Below are 25,992 nucleotides of genomic sequence, written 5' to 3'. Positions count from 1 at the left end.
CCTTGGGCTTGTATTATCTGAATGGGCAACTGAGAGTTGAGAACATCTATTTTAGAAAATGACATCTCGGTGTTGGGAATAACGGCATCTAGACACAAGCCTCTTCAAGCCTCACTAACTGAACTCCAAAATGTTTTTTGGGTATCAGCTGATCATCTTGTGATGTTTTTATTTCTATTCTACATTTTCTTGGTTATATTATTTTACATCAGTGAAAAACTAAACATGTGGCTTCGCTAAGGTTGCTCATCGCTAGTAAGTTCCCAATTCTATCAGAGCTCCCCACCATAAGCACCTCGGAATCCGCTTTCCAGGTGGCTTGTTACCAGTCTTTTCTTAAACTCGGTGCACAGGTGTCACCTTAATCTCAACAAATCAACAATATAATATCATTTGACACTAGACAGCAGGATCGACCTTTCGGCCCCCAACTATGCGCCAACAATCTATTCCTCTTCAGGCAGGCGCTACAGAATGGCTGTAGTGTAACCATGGAGCAGTCGCTTTCTGAAACATTCCCCTGCTTCCTCGTGGCAGTAATCGGTGCTTACCAGACACGAAGAGCGCAGGGCCCAGGCGGTCTATAGATAGAAAGGTAGCACGGCGCTGTACAACCGCAGTGCCATTAAACAAGGAGCTATGTACAATGCCTTTGGTCTCTGTCCCGATCAAATTCTTACGTGCATCTTTGGAGCCAACGCCGGTAGCCACTCACGAGTGAGAGGAAAGATTCGAGAACGGAGAGCTGCAGCGAGCGTTCTAATCTGAAACACGTTGCTGGTGATTCTGCATCATTGAGGCTATTGTTGCCATGTGTTGCCATCTTGAGGTTCTTCCAAGGGCATTGCATGCTTGTTCGATGTAAAGTTGGTAGGAGTTTCAGTATGTTGTACATAGGAGTTGATGGGATTCTATCTGTAAGGTCTCAGCATCTCTACGAAATGGATGAAATTGAGAGTCTGTTTTAGGCACCAGGTTAATTTTTACAACTAAATTGGTGATGCGTAATTTTACCCTGAGCCTCAACTACAGACACATACCTGTCATTTGTCAGAATGATAAATATAGCTAGAATGCAGGCTACCTTAGCTACATATTGCTATTGATATTGACCTCTCGGGCAGTTAATATACTTCAGATAGATTAATTCCACTGCGGAGTAAGCCGAAGATAGCATGCAGGTCACGAGACGTGTTGGGAAATTGTTCTCTTCTCCAGCATCCCTGTCCGGAGTATTGTCGGCATAAAACCTTTTACCATAATCGGCGTCTACCCAACCCTCAAAAAATATGTAGGGATCATATATGCAATCTAGACCACTCTGGATTCGAAACATGTACGAATAAGCATAATGCAGTCCGTACTTCCCCTTAATAAGACCCTTTCCATGGTCCCCGAAACCACTTAGAACCGCAGCGCAGGAACTAGCGCATTAGTGCCCGACTCGACTCTGGGTCGCGCAGGGCCCGAGCAAATGATTAGACTGGAGCCGAAATTGTCATGTGTCATGTCTGGACTTGCACTTTGGAGAGTATGGACGACGGAATAGGGGAGCGTACATCAGAATGTGCCTCTTAATTAAAAGCTTACCGACCACATGGCGGAAGGGCAAGTCTAGGGTTATGCAAAAAGCAATGAAAGAAGGATTAGCTTGTCCAGTTTCGAAAGAGGAGAGTATGTCAGCTTAAAGAATCAGATATACTTATCCGAAAAGTAAACAAGAGATAGACTCACGATCACCCACAGTGTCAAAGTTACTGACTGGGCTTTCGAATAAGCTCCCGGTCAGGAGGACACAGGAAAAGGACTCCGTGATCAGCACGGACAAAAAAGGGGCCGCTACTTTGGGTTGCCACCAGAAACACGAGCAGCCGCGTAAATACATATCATATCTTCTGAAATGGGAGGATATATGCATCCGACATTGACCATCACCATTTTACGTCCGCGCAGATCTATCAAAAATCCCAAATGTGACTGTGCCGGCCATGATGTCAAAGGGGTTGGAGAAACAAGAATCAACATGGTAGATCTGGCGATCCTGAAGCTTTGGATCAATTCAGTCACACTAATGGGTAAATTCTGTGATTGAGATGCAGTAGCCCGAGTGACTTGGTGTATGTGGTCAACTTGCATGAAATCAGAAGTTTACTCCGTGGACCCCGGTAGACCCCGCGAGTTTAATATCTGAAGCACCTTGCGGTACTACTATCATGTACCTGAGGCGACATTTGCAGCTGCACCGTAAAGGAGTTCCACCATGACATCCGAGTAACAGGATTATGCGCTTGAGACGGGTTTACCATGATCGCTGGATCTACCATAAAACTAATCCAGATCTGTATTAAGATCTTAAGGTCATATGACATCCTGAACTCCTGAATGTGTTAGCTAGGATGGAGCGCCTATATCTAGCACATGGTGCTCTTAATTAACCCGAGTCACGTTTGAATCATGTATGTTGACCTGTCAAATCTGCAACGCTACCCACTTCGTATTGCGTACGGAGTGTATTATTATCATTCAGTACCTTTACTTCTATCCTCTATTGGCCAGGGAGATACTCTGTACCTTAAGTTACCAATGGAGCTTCAAACTAATCTGCAGTGTAGATCGAGTATCATTCCCCATCATGTACGAAGAATCACACCAATAAACCCAACATCTTCCGCAATGGAAACCTTTTCCAGTATGCGATCGGCGGATACTTAGACCACAATATCTTGCTAGTCAATGGCTCCGCGCTCCCATTCCCCGGTATCTGGGCTGTATCCGTAGCGGAGTGATCATTTCCTTTGGTCTAAGTATTCATCAATGAGTGGAGTTTGTGATGTGTCTACCGTCGATGCTCAGTAGTGTACGGAGTATTTCTATCTCTGTTTCAGTATTTCCGAGAACGTGAGCCGACAAGACCACACTAGAGGACTGGAGTCGTCATCGTGCTCCATTCTTGCTTGGGAGTTGGGACTGAGAGTTTGAGTTCCAATCTGCGAAGCCGATGATAGTCGGTGTCGATCATCGATGATCCTGTCCCCATGCAGCAAGCGTCATCTTGTGGTACCGTACCTTAGCACCGGCTCTGGAGCTAGGTATGGTATCTTGGTTGGCATCGGTTACTCCGCTCCTTACAATAATACGAACGGCTTGTATTGGAATGTACCAAGTCATAGGTACACTCTTGTCACAAAACGAAAAGTGGCTTGGATGTGGGCCTTAGGAACAACAAGTGGCTGTGCAGTACTCGTACTGACGGAATGGCTCCGCTGTGGACTGTGGCTTTCCTCGTCATGAGCCACATGACAAGATTTCGGGGTTTGCTAAACCGCTAGCCTCCGCCCGCAAGTCCTGCCTTACCAGGAGTGTACCTTAGGGCTCAGGCACTATGATGTAGATGAGGCGCTGCGCAGGTGACACAGACTTTGTTTGCGCAATTAGACACTCTTGAGTGCTCCGGAGTCGGCGATCCGCAGGCTGCCCACGGGATGTGTGGTCCTGTGCGTCCTGCTAGGAGTTTCGGCAACCCCGACCGATCGATTTATCAGAGAGTCGTCTAAGTAACCCACTTCAGGATAGTCGGTCATTTGTCAACAATCCTTAAGGAGTCTTTTGGAAACGACTGATTCATGATACCCATGGGGAGATAATTATTACTCTTCCTACTCAAGCATCCAATAATTTAAGGATATCAGCTTGACTGTTGATGATTACAAATCAAGTTGTCGAGCGGTGCCCGTAGTACTACCAGGAATCCAGGATATGATGATAACAATTCAAGTCTCTGATATTGGGAAGGTTTGGTGTCGGCTGGTATCTAGGTACTGTGTTTAATTCTCTATGATTTTCCATAGGGCAGAAGGATCACCTTCCTGGTCCCGTGTGTGGAATAATAGTAAGACAATGAATGCGCCCAAGGCCCCAAGTTACTCAAGGAACCTACACATCCGGTGGAAAATCATCGCATGTGGTTGAGTCTGGAAAATTGTACCTTGGGCGATGCAGCGGTAACATCCGTTTCCTATCTACAAGTATGTTGACGCTGCGACAGATATGAGTCCATGCGAAAACCCATGTTCCTGGTCAGAATTGGTAGTATGCGGAGGTCCAACCACGAGGTCTTCTCGGATATTTGTAGCGAGAGACCAAGGCCAAACAGAGGATATCTCCACGCTTCGGCCGGGGGGTATCAACCTATCATGGAAATCTTGAGCACGTTTCCTGTCTCGATATCCTGGATGGAATGAAGTTATCGGACCTTTCAGTGTACAGCCAGACGCATGTCAGTCGTGTGTTGCGTCAAAATCAAGGTCTGAACGTCAAACACCAATAGGTAAGAGCACACTTTTCACCGATCTTTAACCCCAGAGATTTATCCGTCTCCATGGTAAGACTCGGTCAGTCAGTGATACTTGTTCTGGGGCACTGATCAATGAGTGGTGTCAGCGTGGCCACGATGAAACGAGACGGGACATGGTCCGTGTCTGTAGGAGAGGAGGCCGTAGGCCGTATCATCCTGTCCGCGAGTGCATAGAGCTTATTGATACTGCGGCAGGCTCACGGATTTGACACCTCCTGGGAACTATGGAGATAAATTCCACGGTGGGGTAGAGGTAATTGGCCTCAGGTATTCGATACCTGCGTATCTATTCGATATTCCAACAGACTCCCTCGTGACTCTTTCTGTTGGTTTGCCAGGATGTGGCTCATGCAGTGTAACATTGGACTCGAGATTTCAGTCATAACCAAAATTCTGTACAGAGTAGACAGTCCATAGCCAGTGGTCACTCTGACGCAGGAGAAAAAAGTCGATCTAGCCGCGGAATATTACTCCCCTCACCACATGCATATACACCCGTATGCGATCGAGAAATGTCATATCACCATGTCAGAGAATTCAGTTACTGGCGTTTGCTACCAAGGAGTAAGCCTGTCAGCCCTACGACGACCCCGGACGGAGCATTCGCCTCCATTGGTGGGTGACCCACACTCGCTCATTTACAACCCATGCAGACGAACCACCATCCTTCGGAGACTCCGGAACGACAAAGCAGACCAGACCGTCTGTCGCAATGAGCGAGAGCCTCAGGGCCGCGATATGAATGGTTCGAGCGACGGCCAACGAACTGCCTAAGGCACGGCAGGTAGCAGGTAATACTTCCTGCCACTGTCCTGCGCATCAGGTCTAATTAATATTAATACCAAGCCATGGCAAACTCAATCACCAACCAAACCATGGATTCAAGAGAGGAACAGACAGCCTTGCCATGCAAGGAGCAGACACTGCCGCAAGCTAACCACCAATGAGCACCCCAATCTCAGTCCCCTGTTGACCAACCTGGAACCCACCAAAGTAGGGCCAAAATAGTATGAACCAATCGTCCTGGAGAGGAKGCTGGCTATCTACCTAGATAGGAGTTAGAGAGAGTCTGCGCCCAGAGGCGTCGGGGATCATTAAAACAAATGGATTACATCCAATCGTGGTTCACTATAGCAGATAATGGTTTCTACGCTCTCATCAACTAGACATACCGTAGAGAGGAGAGCCATGCTTTATTGATGATGTAGAGCTTGACAAACAGCCCCTAAGAGAGCGCCTAGTAAAGCCGCCATACCATTCTCTAAGCAGGTTCTGAGCATGATAACGATGATCTTAAGAGTAGACAGCATAGTACCGGTAGCCACCTCCGTGGATAGCCTAGAAGATCCATGAGCTGTGCCTCGCATCTTACAATCTACAACTTAGCTTGAATCATTCTTCCAACTGAGAAACCAGTTGAGTCTGCTTATCAAACTCATAGCCTACCAGGCCTAAGTCGAGCAGGAGAACAAAGGCATATGCTGCTGTATTCTGGTGCTTTCATCTTGTTTTGGTCGATTCCTCACGATGCAAACCTGATTGCTGATGTACTTTTTTGCGCAGGTTGTGTTTGCGTTGCGTGAGATGGACTGATCGACCGATGAAAACGCCATACATGGTCGAACTGCACGAACTACCTAAGGGGAAAGAGATTGCACTACTATACTGGGACACTATGATGATGTCTAGGGTTTAGACTGCTCAAAACCTGTGGACATGAACAAGTCCATAACTTCTCTGGCGTGCGCAAGGAGGCCAACATATATGGCATCTATGCTACTTTAGAACTCAAGATATATTCGTTGAAGCTTTATTCATCGGCGCAGGACATCATTCATAGACTTAATCAAATTACGTTCAGTATCCTGATCAAGCAGGACTAGAGCAGTCGACAGCGCGGTTGTTAGTATGTACATGGGTTAACAGCAGCTGTCGCTAATAAAAAACATGAGTTGACACGAACTACACGACAGCACTCTGGTTATAATATAAATCGCACGCGTGGGGGTGCTGAAGACAGTACTTCGGCACCAGGTTGCCGGCCTGAACGCCGTTCGCCAGCAAGTACTCTCGGAAGTTGAGGATACGCTGCGTCATGAGCGTAGTCCGCTTCTTCCCATTCGCATCGCGATTGCCAGACCAGACCAGTTCCGCCAGGGCTGCGGCGCGCGGCCAGAACTTGCTCGACACAGTCACATCATCCACCTGCTCGCTCCAGAGAGGCGCGGTCGCACCGATGACGTGCTTGGCTTGAGCATCGGTCAGACCTTGCGTGAAGTCGTAGTCGTAGATCCGCTGCCATGTCTTGTAAGGAGCGCACCACGAGCCTCCGATGCCGCCATAGTTGAAGTTGGGGGTGTTGGGATCCGGATTGCTCATGACGTCGTACCTGGGGTCATTGGTGACGTATCCGCCAGAGCCGCAGTCAAGATAGAAAAAGTCTGCCGACGATACTATGACATCGTAGCCCCGGGCCGTCAGGTTCTGAATGTATTGGAGCCCGTTGTTCCAGGTCTGCATGACAATGTCCTTGGGCACGTCGTGAGCGTGCTCCGGAGAGAGAACAATATCCTCCCACATGATCAGACGGCGCTTCTCGCTGACGTTGCGGAAGATGGGAACTGCATGATCCACCCAGTACTGAGACAGATCGTTGTAGGTGCGCGAGGGATCTTCTTCGAACCATTCTCGGACATAGCTACTGAAATTGAAGCAATTGGGTTGAATCTCGTCAGCTCCGACGTGGAACCAGTCATCGGTAAAGACATCCGACAGCTCATTGTAAACATCCCGAACGATGTCGTACGTCTTGTCGTAGATGATGTCCAACTGGCCCGGGTTGGGTTGAACAGCAGTGTGATATTGCCAGACGTCGTTGGACCACCAGGAATCGGCGCAAGTCACCATCTCCGGGTCTGCCTGCTTCCAGCCAGACGACGAATGGCTAGGCATATCGATTTCTGGGATGACACGGATACCTCGGGCACGGGCATAGGCAATGATTCGGCGGAGGTCAGCGTGCGAGTAAGTCTCCCGCGCCGAGTATGCATCTTTAACCATCTCCGGATGTGCGTTGATATGTACAGGCCAGGACTGCGTGTCATCCAAGTGCCAGTGCAGGACATTGAGCTTGGACAATGACATGGCGTCCAACTGCTCCAGGATCTTCTTCACGGAGATGAAGTTGCGACCAGTATCGATCATGATGCCGCGATAAGGATAGAGAGGCGCATCTTGAATACTGACGGGCTGCTCGATGAGTAGTCCACCCCTTCTATCCGAGATGACGATCTGTTGAAGGGTGCTAAACGCATGCAGAGCACCCCAAACGGTTTTGGCGGTGATTTGAATGGTGTCGGAGCCTTCCTTCACATCCAGGGTGTAAGATTCGTCCACACCGTGCTGGAGATCGGCTTCGAGATCGTCAACCTTCACATTGACGAATTGTAGCGGGGACGAGGCACGTTTGCTCTTCGCGGATTCGGAAGGTGTAGCTGTTGGGAAAGGCTGGAAGGAGGAGATGGGCGCTTCAGTTGCAGCGGGAACCCATTGAAGCGAGACAATCGTCTTCCAGGCGCGATCCCATCCTTGCAAGATGACCTCGCTGTTGGAACCACGGGCTGTGCGCAGAGTGAGTTGGCCAGCAATGCGTTTGGGCCCCGATGACCCCCAAGTGATAGTGCGCGGAGCTGGCAGAGGATTGACGCTGACGGCGGCGACCGATGAGGCGACCGTAAGGACTACGGCGCAGATGCTGGAGATGAGCATGATCACAATAACCAATCCAACACCACAGGCATTGAAGAGGTTTCGTCTGAGGGATATGTGTAGGAGAGGGGGTTTGAGTGGAAAAGACATCAGAAACCAGGGGAGGAGGCCTGTATTTAAATTATAGCCTTGCAGGGTAGATCCTTCGAGCGCGCTGATCGACACCAATAATCTCCTGCATTCCAGTCCATCTTCGCATCTTTCGTTCTGCCAACACGCGTCGAACAAGCAATCAGAATGCAATCAGAATGGGAAGCTACAGCTCAAGGTCCGTCCATCCGCCAATCTCCGGAAGGCATCATCAACGCTAGTTTGTCCAGAACGTACAGGTTCTCTGGCGATGGTTAGTCTATGCTTCAGAATCTGGGGGGTGGACGCCAATCACGGCCCACTCGCTTTCTCTCATTAGTTCTTGTGACAATGATCATGGTTATTGGCAAAAAGGTCAACACCGCGCCTTGAATTGTTTGGGACTCTACCCGCGATCCAAGAATGCTTTGGTTTCATCGCTGGTTCCGAGGGTTACATCCGCCTTCGTCCCCGCGCTGCAACCTGGATTGTCCTTCATTTATCCAAGGTTTCTCCAATCTTCGAGGTCTGTTCTGATCGGCAGATACCACGCGATATGGTCAGTGCAGTGCAGCTTTCTCGGCTTCGTTCCTGTGATGATACCTTGCTACAGCTCGTATCTGCAGATAAACGGTCATCTCCCCGCACAAACTGGATGATCAAGTGGACAAGTTGACAAGGTGGAGGGAACTAGCCACCGATAACAATGCGACCAAAAGGGCTTCGGAGATTGCACCTGCTAAGCTGTCACAGTGACATCGCTTAGATGCACAAAATCGAAGATAACATTTCGTGGTCTCTTGGACTTGACTTGTCAAGAGTTTGGAATCTTCTCGACACACTTCACGCGATCTCTTCGGCCAAAGGCTCGTATGGCGTCATTAGGTTTGATCGCCAGCAATTGCTACTTCAAGGAAATAATTGCTCTTCTTGCAATTTCCGCACTGACCTACCTATATTGTCGCTAACCTCCAGGAAGGGCCCCATTTTCGGCATCAGACAGACTTCTGTGATCGAATGCGAACTACAAGAACATATTTGCACAACCGACGTCATTGCTGTGGGCTCTTGTCAAAGATGGAACGGCGGGCCCTCCCGTTCGTAAGCAAATACCATGGTTCCAGCACCCATGGCCAGTCCTTCTCTCTGAATGCAATCTTCTTTGGGACAAAGTTCGTGTGCTTCAAGCTCAAGTCTGCTTCTGGCCAGATTAGAGTGGCTTTCGCAAAAGCGTTATCAGACACAGCTGGAAGTTGAGTATATTCAGTCCGATACTAATACAATTTACTCTATCTTACATACAAGCAACCACTTCATTCTCAGAAAAGTCAATGACAACTCTGCCCATGCCTGACCAACCGCCAATAATTATACGGCATTGGGGCCAAAAACCCAGCACCCATCGACACCAGCGCAGCCGCCCAAAACCGCGGATCGTCCAGCAGCACCGCACCTCCGGTGAGATGGAAATCCACCAGATTCTGCACCGTCTCCATGGCCAACATGGAGACGAGACTCATACCCGTCGCAGTTCGAAATGCTAGTCCCCAGGGGAGTTTGTCCGCTCCCCGTCGGAGGAGGATAGTCTCCAGAAGAATTGACGTGGTGATTCCACTCGCCACTGGCACAACGTCAGTCATCTCGTCGAGCCCTGAGGTCCACGATTAGGGATGAACATACTAGAAACACCCATAATAGCACCCATCCCCCAATGCGCATAGAAACTTTGGAGCACCCACAGCGCCGAGAAATCACCTAGTGTGCAGCCCGCCAGACAGCGCAGGGTGTTGATAGCTGCGCGCTTCCAACCTGTTTTAGATGACCAGAAGGATAGTGTGAGGACAGAGTTTTGAGTCTCATTCTCCTTCTCCTTCTCGTTCTTCGAACAGCATTTTGTATGCTGATGCTGGGGTTGAGGTTGGGAAGTGTAGAGTCGGTGAAATTGGGTTAAGGATCTCCTTGAGAAAAGTAGCTGGCGGACACTAAGGCGAGAAGTGAAGGGTGACGATACGCGGAGCATGATGCTTTTAGTCTAGTATATTTGATCTTCTCTTAGACAGCTGGAAGGACACATTGATGCGTAGTTTATGGGTTGAGGAAGAGGTAGGTATATTGTAGATAGTCCTCCGGGAGGCAAACATCCGAAGGCTAAAAACGGCGAAAACCGCGCAAATGATGGTGGAGAAATGGGATTGGTCAGTCCGCAAAGTACATCGTTCGGGATCAATCATGCCCCATATCGAAATAGAAGATCTTGTCAATGATGCAATTAGATCTGGGCTGTATGTCCCCGAAGAGCAAACTTTGAGCGTGGAATTGACGTTGGGTACGGAGTCAATAGTTCAGCATGGCAAACTCAAAACATGCTATGCTGATTGCGGCCATCGGCCATGTTTTCATTCACAACACAGAATAGTAAAAAATGCTACACATCATAAACTCATGCATAATTACGCAACCTCGAAATTCCGCTCCATCTCCATCCCCTCCTGGAATGCATGCTTCAGTGCGGACGCCTCCTCCGCCGAAGGCGCCACACACGGCCGCCGCGGCAGCGCGCCGTATCCGCGATACGACTGCAGGGCGCTCTTGACCGCAACAAACCCGCCCTTGATAGCCAGCCAGTCCGCGCGCGCGACGACCGCCTGCAGCGTCTGCGCCTCCGCTATCTTCCCGCTCTGGTAGAGCTCCATGAGGCGCACGCACGAGCGCGGAATCAGATTCGCCACGCCGCCGATGATACCCGCCCCGCCGGCGATGAGGGTCTGGAGGGTGAAGTCGGCGGAGCCGCCGAAGGTCAGGAAGTCGGGTTTGGCCTGGGCGGCGATGCGGGCGAGTTTGCCCGTGTTGCCGCAGGTGAGCTTGACGCCGACGATGTTGGGGTGTTTGGCGAGGGTCAGGATGTCGTCGGAGGTGAGGTCGAGGCCGGAGGAGGCGCCGGGGAAGTTGTAGATGAGGAGGGGGATTGGAGAGGCGGAGGCGACGTCGCGGAAGTAGTCGAGGAGGGCGGCGTTGCTCACGAGGGACTTGTAGTAGCAGGGGGGCAGGACGAGGACGTAGTCTCCTCCGGCGTCGGCGGCGTCCTTGCAGAGCTGGATGGTTTCGCGAGTGGAGGATGCGCCGCAGCCGACGATGAGGGGCATGGACGTGGCTCCTACGGCATCGAGGGCGCGGCGAGTGGCTGCTGTAATGAGTTTGCGTTCATCGCGGTCGAGATGGACGGCTTCGCCGTTGCTGCCTTGGACGACGAGGCCGGTGACACCAGCGTTAGCGAGGTAGGCGGCGTGTTTCTCGACGGTAGGGAGATCGACCTCCTCGTCGTCCTTGAAGAAGGCGACCGTTGGCACGTAGATGCCGGGGACGAGAGGGCGCGGCCTTGTTGTTGTTCCGTTTGTGGTCATTTCGTCTGTTGGTTTATACGAGTGGTGTGTTCTGTGGTGGTCGTGAGCAAATAATCTCAAGGGTAGTCCTGCTTGGAACAGTGTTACCAGGGAGAAGACCTCAAATTGGAGGATTAATAGGGATCGAAAACAATACAAAAAGGGAGGAAAGGGTTAGTTAAAGAGGACAGAGATGGTGGGATGCCTGCCATGATTAAGGAATGGGAATGTGGTTCCAATGCCGACCCGAATTGATGCGATGATGAAGATTGATCGCATTAAGTTCAAAGGCCGTCTCCAGACAATTCGGCAAGTGGAAAAGAGTGGACATTGGAAAACCCCCACGTCGTGGACCCCACAGAATGAGGCCTGTCAGGACTTGGAATCAAGAATACGTGGGCGAGACTTGGGAGACGATCAGAGAGGGATTGTAACACTTATTGATATTATTGGTGGTGGAGTTGCATCTGATGACATTGGAGCATGCGTCGAAACTGATGCGGCAGCTCGATTCTATGTAACCCACGAGGACTTGGAGAAGATGCAGTACTACTATTTGCTAGGAAATGATGCATCTTTGGATCATCCTTTCAATGTAGTATGGAATCGAAAGAACATTAGATAACTTCTACGAATGAGGCCGTGACCCCCACGTACTCCTCGATCCGGGGTCATCATTTGTAGCCTGTGAAGGTGGGGAAATATCTCCAACAGTGAACAGAGTAGCAGCAGCAACAGGACTTTGTATCCAGTAGGCGAATACGTCTCGTACTACCTCTCAAGAAGTACAACGATCTCTCTGGTCGGTAAGAACTCCGAATAAACCCCTACAGCGCCATCTTCGAGCTTGAGGCATCAACTCTACAAGGATGAGAATGAATCGCTCATCTTCCCCTCGTTGTGTGGGGGTGGGGGACATATGTAACTTGCAACTGCCAGAACGCAAGAAGAGTCTGTGTGTTGCTGTGTTGGATGATCATCTGATATAAACCGACCTCGAATACTCTATCGTATGCCTTTCATCGACCTGCGAGATTGTCAGTCAGGGTTTGTTAGCTTCTAGTATGCGTTGTCTCCATCCAAGCTCAATATGCCCGTGACTACTTATTGTGTACTTTTTTGTGCATATCCCCGCATTTCGAGATGACCGCGTTGGGAAGTGTCTTTATTGCTATCAACTACAATTTTCTTTATGGAGGATCACTACTGACAATGGCATCTAATATTCTCATTTATCTGAAGATCCTGATTCGAATATACCGGGCTTTATTGTTCTCTAATATGCATAGTCACTGGGGATGACAATAGTGATGGAGGAATGAGGACAATCCTGTATTCTGCTGACACAATAATACACCTTTTCCCTTCACCCTCTGAGCTCCTATTCCACAAATACTGTATTGAGCCATACCACATCCCTGTAATTAATGGCGACCGCGAAAAAAAAAAGAACGCGAAGGCGACAAGCACAGGGCGACGAAGCAGAAGAATAGGTTCGATTCACCTTTCATCTCCAGATGCAATGGCAATAGAGTCAGTCAATTGAGCAACACAAGATGAACTGAGACACAATCACATAAGTTCTTACAGCATGTCCCTATATATACCCTCCTCTTCAGTTTCATCCCATATCGAATCTCGTCCACCATCAGCATCATCACATTATTGCATGTCGAGTCCAACTCATCGAATGACGAGTCCTCTACCGCTGCTGCAACTAGATCATCATGGCCGTCCGATCGAGGTCGTCCCTGCGCTTCTCAGTGCGACGGGATGACAACGCCTCTGGTCATGATGACGAGCATCAGGACAACCACGACGACACTCTGCCGTCTTCTCCTCCTCCTGCGAAGAGGCCTCGGCTTCAGCAGCAACAGCAACAGCAACGTCGTCAGCCACCTTCGTCCCGTCGTCGCAAGAGCTCTCCCGACTTACTTGACACTACTGTCGAAAATTCCAGTCATCGTGTCCCACCATCATCCAAAACTCCTCAGATCCTGCGACAGACTGGTCACTCTCCTCTCCCTCCGCCGCCGCGCTCATCTACGCGCCAGCCACCTCCTCTCTCAACTGCCGGCGACAGCGCATCCTCCTCATCGTCCTCCTCGTCGTCCAACCCCGCTCCTGTTCCGATCCCCGGCACCCCGCACACTACGGGACAATCCCATGATCACCATCGCACTCCGTTGTCGGCTTCTGCCGCGCTGTATATGCGTGGTGGCGGTCGCGAATCGCCAGATCCCTTAGATATCATCTCTCCTGGCCCTACCAAGACCAACCCGAAGCCTCGCAAAACACCCACTACGTCCACTCCGATCTCTACCACCCGTTCTACACGCCGTTCTCGTCCGCAGCAATCTGTCGCATCAGACGTGGATGCGCAGAAGCCACTCGGACAGACGAGCAGTCGGCGGAAACCCAACTTGGCCAATCCTCAGACGGAAGCGCAATCGCAGCCTAAGCAGGAACCCGCCGATGCCAGTCCAGCCGCACCGGAACAGCGCCGGTCGCTTCGTTCCAAGGACAGCAATTCGCGGCTGCGGAGCGAACTGGCATCGTATTTCTGGAACTATGAACAAATTCTGAGTTTGGACCCTCCGAAGACCGCGGAACTACTGACCGAGGACACCACAATCAAGCTGATTGACGACCTGGCCGAACCTCTTACCACCATAGAATCCTCTACCCCCGACTCCGAGTCCCCGTTTGGAAACCCTCTGTTGCAGCTCCATGACTGCAAAAAGATATCTCTGCCGGAGCCGGAGCCGAGTTCAGACGCTGCGCCCGGAGATGCCAAAGAGGAAGACCCTCTCAATGAAGGATACTATTTCCGCGCCCACCGGAGAATGGAGCGGCAGGAGAAACAGCTCCGAAACATCGAGCGCGAACGCGCCCAGCATGAGAAGATGCAGCTGGAGCGTCTATTAGACGAGCTGAAAGGTCACGACTGGCTCCGTGTGATGGGCATTACCGGTGTGCACGAGCACGAGAAGAAGCTCTACGAACCCAAACGCGACTATTTCATGAAAGAGATCGCAAGCCTGATCGAGAAATTCCAGATCTGGAAAGAAGAAGAGAAACGCCGGAAGCTCGACAAGGAGAGGACCTCGCTCCGTGCCGAGATATCGCCATCCACGGCCCCCACGAGCAGAGACCGCACCGCCTCCCAGAAGCGCAAACTCAGCGATCGCACCCCAGAGACTACCCCCAACGGCGCTGCCATCTCCGACGTAGAAAGCGATGGCGAGCCCCCGGACCCAAGCGACGTGGACGCCTGGGCTGCATACCAACTCCAGCAGGAAGCCCGCTCCGCGACGGCCGGCAAACGACCCAAACCATCGACAGAGCCGCCACGACGCCGCAAATCCTCTGGCACCGCCAAGTCCTCCACCGCGCCGGACGCTCCCGCGTCCACTCCTGCTGTCGCAAAACCAGCAACCCCTCCCCCTCCCGATAAACCCTTCACCTCGTTCTACGCAAAGCCACATCTGCGCGATGCCGCGCTCTCGCCGCATCGCAAGGGCCGTGTCCGCCTGGCGTTCGGCCACCCCATCCCCAAGATGGAGGTGCGCGAGTTCCAGCCGCCTGCGGATATCCTGACGCCCGAGGCGATCGATTCCTGCCGCAGGAAGCGGAGGCGGATGAGAAGGGAGAGTCGCGGGTGAGGTGACCTATCCTCTCCTGACCTTCTTTTGATCTGGTCGTCGCTTCTTCGATTGTTGTTTCAGTTATTTCAGGTACCGGTGGTGTTATAGGTTGGTGTTACGGGATATCCAGTCTGGCGAATGGCAATGGGGCATATCTAGCATAGCATTATTACTTGAGCGCTGCAAGCATGTTGGTATCAAATGTTACATTAAATTTCTTTGATCCTTCTATTCTCCGCACACATACGGGCGGGAGCAAATGTACTCTGTACAGTTATCCTCAACTTTTACTACGATGAATGGAAATCAAACGGAGATAACATAAACAAAGAGGTATCTCATGTCTATAGACATCTGAAGAATCGATATATACAGGGCAGCTGATGCTACTGCGCACTGACCCATCCCACGGGTCATATATACAAACACCCAAAAACCAGAACGCCATGCAATGCAATGCAATAAATGCCATAAATGAAAAAGAATTAAGCATTACTGGCGCAGGAGAAGCTCGCGCTGCTGGGGTTATCATGGATCGCCTTTCCAGAGACGTACAAGCCCAGACCACAGAGCACAGCACCGAAGACCACGCAGAAGATATTCAGGCCTGTCAGGAATATCTTGCGCGGGGAAGACGTGTACTTGCCCCGGTTGAGGTAGAGCCAGAAAATACCGCTGAGCCCGTAGGTGAACCAGGAGGCGAAGAGGGCAACCTGAAGATGGATAAGTCAGTAATTCAGTTGAATAAAAAGATGATGAAGAGACTTACGATCAAGCTCAATAGGTTGCTGAATACAGGAATGGCTTCAGCAATGATCCAGGCAATAATCCAGAGAGAGAGCGCGATCGCGACCCAGGAGCTGACAGCGACCCAGTCGCGCCGCTTATGGATACGCTCGCTCCCTGAGAAGATGCGGAGGTAGACGTATTTAAAAGCAATGTGGCCGTTAATAACGCCAGCGATGATAATCTGAGCAGCATTAGTACTGGTGCCATGTTTTCAAATGCCAGTGTGGACTGGACATACAGTAGGCAAAGCGATGCCGTAGGCGACCTTGGAGACCACGGGAGACGCGGACCCTAAAGCGGGGGAACTCACTCCTGCACCGCCGTAGACGTAGATGACGATGGCAGCAAGGATGTAAAGGCAGATATCGACGCTCTGCAGCAGCATCAGCGCCTTGGGGAAGTCGCGAGGATCCTTCAGCTCGGACATGAGACCGAAGTAGGCGGCGTGTCCGGCTGCGAGTCTGTTAGTCGGGTCGAATTTTGAAATGTAAGGTCCGAAATAGAAACTCACAGAAAGCAAAGACGATGTTAGTGACGGCAGAGAACCCATGAACCAAGTCCGTGTCGACAATTGCCATGACCTTTTCACCTGGATGCTTTATGCCCACTCCAATCATACAAATAATCACAGCAGAAATAATGCTGGTAAAAGCTAGATTGCAAGTTAGCTACCGGATCCAACAGCAGAAGGAGGTCATCTTACAAACTAGAGAGAGCCAGGACATCTTTGCCAGTGTCCGCGGCAAGGACAGGATGAACGAAACAACCATGCCCACAACACCGAAAACAATTGAGCAGGTCCCGTGACCCGTGATTGTGTTCATGGCAATGACAAAAGTGAGAAGATGACTAGCCATGATGAAGACCAGGAATAGCAGCTGGGCTGCGCCAAGAATCTCACGGCCCCAACTGCCCCAGAGCACCTCGCCCGCGCCGCTCATGCTCATTATCTGGGGATGTTTTCGTTTGAATTGCCTATGCGGGTCAGTAATAGTCCAGCTATTTAGTCCATGATGACAAACTTACCCAATCGTGTAGCCGGTGTAGGTGGACAGCAGACCAAGCGCAACAAGGAGAATGACAGAACTAGGGCAAAAATCAGCAACCGATCGAATCCAAAGCTCAAAACGTGGTCGACATACGGGACCAGGCCCAGGCCAGCGACAGCAGCAGGCAGCGACAGAACACCCAGAGAGACAGTTTCGGCAACCATTAGCAGACCACATTGCCTATGACCGGAGATAATGTTAGATGGTCGTTATCCTAACAATCGCGGGGACTGAATATCAAATGCCTACCACCACTTCATGACCTTATATTTGACCTCCGCGTTCGACTCATCGCCAAAAGCATCCTGCCTGTAGGTAGGTGTGGCGTCATATTTCTTCTCATCCTCCGCCAAAGACGCATCACGGCTAGCAATGCTCTTCTCTTGTGGATTCTCCGGGTCGGATACAGGAGGAACATCGACGATCTGAGTCATGATGGCCGTTTTCCCCTGGTCTAGCAACGTCTTCCTCAACCGAGACAACAAAATATAAATCGTGGGGTATAATAGGAAAGAATAATGAAATGCTATAATGCTCCAATGATTCAAGTTGGAAGAGCGATTGTATAGAAACAGTCCTGTTGAGAGGAAGTTTCGACCAGGAAAAGAACGGAGGAGCTAGGAAGATAAAGAGGCAAAAAACACGACGTAGATCTCATTTCGCCTCGGATGTTATATTTTTCATCTTGCCCCTGTTGGCCAGACTGAGATTCTGACTCTTGACTCTAACTCAGACCGTTCGACGGGAGTGGAACCGCAGATTTCCATGTTCCATTCCATAATGCTTGCAGTGGGCCGGCAGAGATCCCACTGCGACCAAGCAGAACGAATCATGGATTTCGAACGTAACAAAAACTGTTCGCAACGGGGGTGTCCATCCCGAAAGACAGCAAAAAAGATCCGCTGTGGACCTGGGGAAGAAGAAAAGTAAAACACGAGGCTATCCGATGTCGGTCTGCAGTTGGACTTTGCAGAAAGCCAGCTTTGGACATAGAGAATTGGGATTTGCAAGCGGTTTACACACTGGGAAAAAAGGTAGGAAAATTGATGAAGTCAGACATCAGTTACCGAGACTCCGAGAGATAGGATCTAGCTTCCAAATAAGAATGAACCTAAATGAATCAGCAGTCGAATAAACTGGTCGCATCCTTCTCTGTCCAGGGTCTAACTGCAGCCATCGCCGATCCAGGAAATTATTCCCAGGGATCTTACTTAAGCCTTTTCCGGCGACGCTTCCTCTTCTGACAGACCGAACTCTTAGTGACTACCTACTGTACAGTCGAATCCCTCCTAGATAGATTCATTATTACTGGAGTCTTCCTCCATATTATGATGATCAGAATTGCAATTCATCAGCATCATCCTTGAGATCTGTCATGACAGTATTCCTGCAGAACGAATGAATTAATGGTCCTTTTTGATTCATGCTACCCAATGCAGATCTGCAGTAGGACGCTAGCAAATTAGGTTCTGCCTTAGTCATCCATCATCCCTCGTCATCCGTTCCTTACACCAACTGGCCTTGCCTACCTGCTATCATTCCATCTACTCTGTACTTCGTACAGTTTTCTCGTTGCGCTTACTACTGACATAGCTACTGCACTAGCGCAGTCAGATTGTCCGAGTCTAGAGGGACGGTCTCGTAATTCAAACCTAAACACAGGCTGTTTGAGTGTACGCTACTCTGGGTGATAGCCTCAAGCGCCAGTACTTTGAATCTCCAATGAGGCTTTTCCTTCCTCTAAAGTAACTTGATTTTCTATGCCAAAAACCCCCACTGTCTGCTTCTTCCACCAACAAGAGGCCAATCAATTGAGCCAATGAGGAGCTTTACCTTTGTAAGGTTGCATTGAGCTGTTTATCAGGCCAAGGCGGCAATCGTCATCTCCGAGCCGAAGAAACCGGGCTTTGAAAACACGGGGAAACGCACATACGAGTACGACTGCGCTGCTAGCGCTGCTAATGATGAGGAGCTATCCACTATGGGGGCAGAGTACGGGTACAGCCGGGCGGCTTCAAACGGACTCAGAATTGCTCTGGAGGCACAATGATCGACTACAGAACTCGACAGATCGAATCGGCCTATTCAATCGGGTAGTCTACACGATTCACCAGCACTTCGGGTACAAACTGGAAAGAGTAGTCATGCAAATGCTTCGATCAAATAATGGCTACAGACGGGTATTTTGGTCGGAAGTGACATGATTACTCCTTAACCCGTGTCTGAAATGTGGAGATCGACCCCGGACCCCAGTTTTTGTCCATTCTCCAGATATCATTCCCCAATTTCGATGGTCCCACTGCTTCCATTTTTCGATAGTGCGAGGAGCGGACCTGGAGAGAATGGAGTCAATGCACTCTCTGGCGACTACGCAAGAGCATGTCGAGTGGTCATTCTAATAGCCATTACTCAACAGATATCCACCCCCGCCTGGCCGAACCGTTAAGATCATCGTCATCGGCATCTCGAAGCACGGGTGTGGAGATTCTCCATCAGTTACCGCGTTGACTCKGATTCACGAGCGGGGAAGATATGTATTTTACCCGACTATTCTCAACGAGGTAGTTCGGAGATTGCCGTCTGTTCGGCGAACAACCATTGTTTTGTAAAAACGTAGGCGAGACAAGCCTCGGATGAGAATCTGGACAGCTCGGGTTCGGTTCACCACGGCTCTTTACGTTTCGACGACGATCATCCGCGTTCGGCTGGACTATCTCGATCAGGTCGGGATTTGCACTCCTACTGATGTGCATGATACATGGAGATATCGATACGACTAGATACTTGTGAACAACGTGTCCCTCTTTGAGCCATCGGGCTCAGGACTTAAGCAAGCGACATGTTGCAATGTTGCTCCCTTTTCATTTCGCAATACTAATCATTGACGAATTCAGTCTGTGATCTGTTGGGGAACTGGTGGCAGCCGAAGCACGCCAGCTTCTTTCAGAGGGACTGCAGTTTTGCTATGCCAGCATGGCCTCACGCTGACTCAGGATCTTGACCTTGATTATCTCTTACTCTTGAATCATTGACTCTGGAGCATTTGCATGCTGAGCCTCCACAACCGAGGACACTGACAGACGTATATCCCGATTACCAGGTGCTTAATCTTTCGAGGAGTCCTTGGAACAGCTATGCCGATATAGAGTAGTCTGGCATCAGCCTTTGCTGCTCACAAGGCACCGTCTAGAGCCGGCATACTTCGAACATACATTGTCAAAGAGAGACAAACCCAAACAGTTGCAAACAGACCATACAGTCAATACCTGCCTATGTCTTCGTCGCAGACGCAGAGCACATAACTAGGGACTTGTTGGAACTTGGAACCAGGGATGTCAATCAACCAATATCAGAATCAAGAATGATCCAGCTTGCTTTCGAGTGCTTACGTCTCCACAAAAGTGAGCATACGACAGTAATGACTCCCCTGCTACTTGCTTTTGTCGAAGTGAAAGATTGATGCATCAACTGCCATGCACACTTGGCTGGTGCGTGACCCCACACATCAAAGCTTTGCGGGGTCGTCACTCCCTGCCTCCATACACCCCGGTGACGGGCAATTGCAGCTTTTCAGTCAATGTTAAGCATGTCCACACAATCACTTGAAGAGAAGTTGAGAAAAGAACTGTTCAACATGGGACATAATTTCTATGCAGAGTTGGGGAAAACTGCGCTGCATCCATTTTTTTCTTTTCTCACTCAAAATTGGTACGCGGAGCGTCGGCCACATGTCCGACTTGCTTAACTGGCTTACGCGATGTAGCCGCGATAACCTAACTAACCACAATGACTCAGGTGAGAGGGGCACGAGGATCGATACGGACTGACCATGCATATTTAATTGTCAGCCCTCCCAGCAATGGCCCGGAGCCCTCTCGCGAAGCCATTGCAGGCTAGAACCTTCAGTAGACTATGGACAAAGAGAACCAGAATGACAGCAGCGTAGAGGATGTGGAAAACTCATCCTCGAACAATTCGTCTTTCTTCACTCAGAAAGATGCTAGCCAGGTCGTTGGCAAACTGATCAGCACCAATTATGCGGTGATGATGGCCGGTTTGAACGGTAAGTCGTTGCGCATGACTGGTGTGTGAGAAGGATCCGGACTAATCAATATGCAGACGCTGCCACTGGTGTGCTCATTCCATATCTTCAGCCCGCCTATGATATTGGCTTGCTGAAAGTGTCCATGGTCTATCTGGTCAATTTCGCCGGATGGCTAGTGGCATCTTTCGCCAACATCCACGTCTGCTCGAGACTGGGAAGCGGCGGGACACTGGTTGTCGGAGCCACGATCCAGTGCTTCGGTTACGTGCTCATGTTCTGGAAACCTCCATATCCTCTTTTCATGACTGCCTTCTTCTTCACCGGCATGGGTGTTGCTTTCCAAGACGCACAAGCGAATATCTTCACTGTGACCGTCAAGCACGCTCATAGATGGCTCGGCATTCTCCACGCTGTTTACGGAGTGGGCACAATTATCGCGCCGCTGATCGCAAATACAATCGCCTCTCGAACACCGTACTGGCACTATTACTACCTTGCGACGTTTGTTATGGGTGTACTCAACATTGTCCTCCTGGCATGGACATTCCGGAGAGGTCTATTTAAGCCAAACGTGTCCAATGCCAAAGACACAGCCAATGCTGAAATGAAGGCCACACTAACCAATAAAGTGGTCTGGATCTTTAACGGCTTCTTCTTCCTATATGTCGGTGCTGAAGTAGCGTCGGGAGGTATGTAGCCGATTTGCCATCACCCTCTGCTTGCAGAAGAGCTAATACAAGAGCACCCAGGCTGGCTGGTGCAATTCCTCGTCTCCGTCAGAAACGGGGACCCCAAGAAAGTAGGCTATGTGGCCTCTGGGTTCTGGTCCGGGTTCACGCTCGGACGGGTCCTTCTCGCAGACATCACCCATAAACTCGGTGAGCGCCGTATGGTGTTTATCTATGTCGCTCTAGCCATAGCGTTGCAGGTCATGTTCTGGCTGATACCGAACATTATCGCAAATGCAGTCACCGTTTGTCTTCTGGGTGGGTAGCTCTTCGAGTCGGCAGTTTCCAGTCGTCGCTTTGAGACTGTGGCTGACATGATCAACAGGCTTTTTTATCGGTCCATTCTACCCTGTCGGACTATACGTCCTGACGAAAGTCATTCCACAGGAACTCCATATCGGCGCTTTAGGTATGTCGTTTTGGTTCCCCGGATATTTCCTTTTCCCTGAGATTGAATCCGCTTTGCTAACTTTCCACGCCGATAGGCTTCACAGCAAGCTTGGGACAAGCTGGATCGGCTGCATTCCCCTTCATGACTGGAGCAATCGCTTCAAAAACAGGGGTACAGGTTATGCAGCCGATTATGGTTGGCTTGTTGGTCGGGATTGGGATATTCTGGGCTCTACTCCCGAGGCAGCGCTCAACCAAGCCGGACGGATAGTCCGACACCGCTCACGAGGAAGTGAGATTGGAATCCGAGATCGGGAAATCTTACATTCACCCTTCAGATTAGCAATAGGAGAATGCGTCCATGATGCACTCTGTAACCATGGCTGATAATCTGTCGAAAGACTCCCAGATCAACGGACAAAAGTGGCCTTAGCAATACTTACCAAAAAAGAAAGCAATACTCCGTACAATACTGAGCAATACCCGTGCAGCTGGCATAACGTGCTGCATAACAACGATGTAGAAGCAAAACAGCGGCGATTTTGCATTGATGTATACGATACACTTTATCCTAGCTCATCCTCTCTGGGAGGAAGCAGTAATGGTGAAATGACGTTCGATTACTGCCGAGATGTCGGGATATACTGAGAGCAAGTGCAGAAGTCAAAAAATGGAACAACACAGCTATTTCTCCTTCATACTATTCTTTTTACATCTATATATATATATATATATATATATATATATATATATGCACACCAGGTCGATCACCACTGGATCAGTGCGTAGGTAGTATCTGAGCAGGGCTCATACCGCGGCAAGTTTAGCAGTGTTCATGGCTATGGGCTGTTACATATACTATTATCCAACCTTTCAATGTATCCAGCCCACGCCAGAGATCGAATATTCACAGGTTACCACAACCTCACTCATCTGTTACGACGATCCTCCGACTGTGTGTCAAACATCAGCTTCACAAAATGTACATCCAACTACGCCGCCTCAACGTAAACCTCAGAAGGGGGACCCTTGTGCAGACAGTCACAAATGTGGTAAGTCCGGGGCGCTTCTGTGAGGACTGTGGGCTGATAGCAGGTGGGAAGACTAAAAGCAAACCCAACTTCATCATAAGTGCCCGCAATGAATCATTATTTACTGCCGCAAAGTTCATCGTGCCTTCCTGAAGGACAAGGGTATCACAGGATGGCCCTGGAAAACATGACCCTGGAAAACAGCATCAAGAGCCCGTCTGGCGTTGACTCCAACCACATCCAGAAATGAAATGGCTGCTAAATTCTGGTCCAGCCAATTATTGCGTCTTGCAGACACGACAACGTTCCCAGCCGCGTGTTGCCTGCGACGTCTACTCGTTAACAGCGTTGACCGCTAACTCAGTGGTTGTCCAGGTAGCACTGTATTGCTGCCTGTTGGCTGAACGGAGGATCATTGCAGGCTCTTTTTGCTCCCCAAATGATGGGCCAAATTCTAAATAACTCGGATAATTAGTTTGATGGCTTTAACAACGACAAAAGCAGAACCGGCTGCGGACATAGTAATGTCAGAGAGAAGATTAAAGTCGTCAGAGTCTTACACACCCGAAGATGGTATGACAGTCCGACTAAGGATGACTGATACAAAAATTTCATCACAGAAAAGAAAGCAAGTATGCACAAAAAGGGGCACTCACGCGAGTTGGGTGAAGTCTCCAATTCTATTGTAGAACGGTGACGACGAAGAAAATCTGGCATGAGGAATGTCAAGGCCAAAAGCCAGCCGTTGCAGAATGTCATATGCCTGTTTGACGACGCAAAGCGTTCTCAATCATCGTAGGATATGATTCTGCGTCCAGCAAAGTTCGAACCACGCGCATGTGCTTCCCGCTGCACTGTAGCATTGTCATCATAATCAAGTCTTTCTCGTGAGCCTGCCTCATCCGACCGCTTCATTATCGACGAATCCTGTGCCTCATTTGGCTCCAAGCCAGTACCCTCTTTCGCCTCGGGTATCTTCTCCTGTTTACCGTCCGGAATACCAGAGGGCATGTCTCCTTGCCCTTCAGCAACATCCCCAGCGACTTGCCTCACAGGTGTTAATTCACGGGCCTCCTCAGCCAGCTCCTCTTCTCGTAGTTGCTTCTGGCGAAGTAATGAGTGGATTTCACTATGTCTAAAAATGCGGATCTGCTCGTCCGTAAGAGTACGCTTCACGCCATCTGGGTAGTAGCCAAGGTCGTCCTCATCATCAACATCTTCATCGACAGCCTCGCTATAGGTGTAGTCGAGGGAAGTGACTTGTTGACTACTGGGAAAATGCTTCGCTTGAAAGGCCTGCAAATCTTCCTAGAATTAGCGAGATTATTAGCTTCTCGTATGCACAACATCAGCTGAGGGCACACTCACTATTGTAACGGATGGTATCTGTAGACTCGACATCATGGTGGGAGGTATGCGCCACAAGCAGACCTCTTTGATTTTCAGAAGTTGAGTGTTTCTTGAGAGTGAAAAGAGGGTAAGTGAGGGATGACGCGTTAGCGCGGCTCGGGCCAGCAGTCGTAGTATAATACAGTATCGTATTGCGCAGTACATAACCTAGTGCCTTACCCTCGATTGAGAACGAACTTAAACTCTGGGGAGTTCATAAAATCAGTTTACAGGGTATCTTGAGGGACCTCCTCTTTCCAACAGTTCGTATCTCCTTCCGTTGGGGAATCGTGTGAATTTAGAACGCATATTTCGTAGCAGGCGAGCGTCAGCCTCATGATAGCCGACCCCGATCCACGCAAATAGATGCCACCGTAAACGGGCCATCAAACCCCAGTCCTGAGGAATGTTGAAATTGTACATAGATGCGTACTCGAAGGTAACAGGATAAAAACCAGCCAGATCCCAGTCAAGGAGCGAAAGCTGACCAGAAGGAAACTAAAAGGTTGCGTGGCGTAAGATCATGATGAGTCAAGACGAATGGCTCGATGGTCATTGGCATCCCAATAGTGTAATCTGGTGAATCCGGTACTTGAGGTTGCTTTGATGCTTGCATCGCTCGCCGCATAGACGTAAAGTTCGCCCAGAATCGGAAGAAGTGGGCAATTTCGTCTGGGCCAGAATACGCCGGAAGACCGTAGCGATCTTCTAGCCAGAAAGACCTACATTCGCCTGTCGCAAGCGATCCGGCAGTTGGTGAGGTAACAGATCTGAGAATTTTCACGAAACGGCGAAGCTGCAGACCAAGCTTAACTGTCATGAACCAGCCCAGTTCCTTCCAGACGACGACCAACGTAGTTCCCTCCACCCGATCCATAAAAGTGTAAGCACTCACTTGGTTCTTGATCATCTTCCGTACGGAAGGACAGCGGATCCCAAGCTGGCTGGCGACTTCGGTAGCCTTCAAAGCATCTTCGACCTCTGAAGGCTCATATCGCTTGGCTATGAAATTCGAGGAGAGGTTGAATACCCGCGAGCTGGACGCGCACAACGGCGAGGATACAATGTGACGAGCCAGTTCCAAGTCCGTGTACCCCTCTAGCAGCTCTTCATGGGAGGCTAGCGTCATGGTCTCGGCAAAATATGGAGAAGGGGGTGGTGAAGACGCTCAGATTGAGACATTTCTCGCTTTCATCCAAGCGAATTCAGGGCAACACTGCTCGCCTACTAGAACGAGAAAGGCAGCAGTCTTGACGCCTGTCTTTTGTTGTTCGGTAGGTACCTACCTTAGGTACATTTAGGACCACTATATGCAGCTCAGGGCTCGCAAGGTACAATAATGTTTAAAGACTA

At 49.9% G+C, this 25,992-nt stretch overlaps 8 protein-coding genes across 8 annotated transcripts; 2 read left to right on the top strand and 6 right to left on the bottom strand.

The window, feature by feature from the left end:
- Positions 1-6,316: 6,316 nt before the first annotated feature.
- Positions 6,317-8,122, bottom strand: Asppvi_009645 (beta-N-acetylhexosaminidase; the record flags this gene model as incomplete). The annotated part of the gene is made up of 1 exon (XM_043305495.1): positions 6,317-8,122. One exon carries the CDS (start codon positions 8,120-8,122, stop codon positions 6,317-6,319), a length of 1,806 nt encoding a protein of 601 aa, XP_043161430.1.
- A 1,397-nt stretch (positions 8,123-9,519) lies between these two features.
- On the bottom strand, positions 9,520-10,211 carry Asppvi_009644 (DUF4396 domain-containing protein; the record flags this gene model as incomplete). Its single annotated transcript, XM_043305494.1, has 2 exons — positions 9,520-9,812; positions 9,872-10,211. The coding sequence occupies 2 exons, from the start codon at positions 10,209-10,211 to the stop codon at positions 9,520-9,522; spliced, it is 633 nt and encodes a 210-aa protein (XP_043161429.1).
- A 430-nt stretch (positions 10,212-10,641) lies between these two features.
- On the bottom strand, positions 10,642-11,592 carry Asppvi_009643 (dihydrodipicolinate synthase family protein; the record flags this gene model as incomplete). Its single annotated transcript, XM_043305493.1, has 1 exon — positions 10,642-11,592. The coding sequence occupies one exon, from the start codon at positions 11,590-11,592 to the stop codon at positions 10,642-10,644; it is 951 nt and encodes a 316-aa protein (XP_043161428.1).
- A 1,706-nt stretch (positions 11,593-13,298) lies between these two features.
- Positions 13,299-15,236, top strand: Asppvi_009642 (acetyltransferase SAS4-like domain-containing protein; the record flags this gene model as incomplete). Its single annotated transcript, XM_043305492.1, has 1 exon — positions 13,299-15,236. One exon carries the CDS (start codon positions 13,299-13,301, stop codon positions 15,234-15,236), a length of 1,938 nt encoding a protein of 645 aa, XP_043161427.1.
- Positions 15,237-15,703: 467 nt separating this feature from the next.
- On the bottom strand, positions 15,704-17,490 carry Asppvi_009641 (neutral amino acid permease; the record flags this gene model as incomplete). Its single annotated transcript, XM_043305491.1, has 8 exons — positions 15,704-15,931; positions 15,988-16,188; positions 16,246-16,460; positions 16,519-16,659; positions 16,711-16,982; positions 17,034-17,093; positions 17,150-17,236; positions 17,306-17,490. 8 exons carry the CDS (start codon positions 17,488-17,490, stop codon positions 15,704-15,706), a joined length of 1,389 nt encoding a protein of 462 aa, XP_043161426.1.
- A 3,478-nt stretch (positions 17,491-20,968) lies between these two features.
- Positions 20,969-22,490, top strand: Asppvi_009640 (putative MFS transporter; the record flags this gene model as incomplete). The annotated part of the gene is made up of 5 exons (XM_043305490.1): positions 20,969-21,119; positions 21,176-21,790; positions 21,851-22,087; positions 22,155-22,238; positions 22,315-22,490. 5 exons carry the CDS (start codon positions 20,969-20,971, stop codon positions 22,488-22,490), a joined length of 1,263 nt encoding a protein of 420 aa, XP_043161425.1.
- A 1,546-nt stretch (positions 22,491-24,036) lies between these two features.
- Positions 24,037-24,651, bottom strand: Asppvi_009639 (DUF3807 domain-containing protein; the record flags this gene model as incomplete). The annotated part of the gene is made up of 2 exons (XM_043305489.1): positions 24,037-24,558; positions 24,619-24,651. The coding sequence occupies 2 exons, from the start codon at positions 24,649-24,651 to the stop codon at positions 24,037-24,039; spliced, it is 555 nt and encodes a 184-aa protein (XP_043161424.1).
- A 457-nt stretch (positions 24,652-25,108) lies between these two features.
- Positions 25,109-25,768, bottom strand: Asppvi_009638 (uncharacterized protein; the record flags this gene model as incomplete). Its single annotated transcript, XM_043305488.1, has 1 exon — positions 25,109-25,768. One exon carries the CDS (start codon positions 25,766-25,768, stop codon positions 25,109-25,111), a length of 660 nt encoding a protein of 219 aa, XP_043161423.1.
- Positions 25,769-25,992: the final 224 nt, after the last annotated feature.

Source organism: Aspergillus pseudoviridinutans (genome assembly GCF_018340605.1).
Source record: "Aspergillus pseudoviridinutans IFM 55266 DNA, scaffold_7, whole genome shotgun sequence".
Classification (NCBI taxonomy): Eukaryota; Fungi; Ascomycota; class Eurotiomycetes; order Eurotiales; family Aspergillaceae; genus Aspergillus; species Aspergillus pseudoviridinutans.
This window is presented reverse-complemented; position numbering and strand designations above follow the sequence as displayed.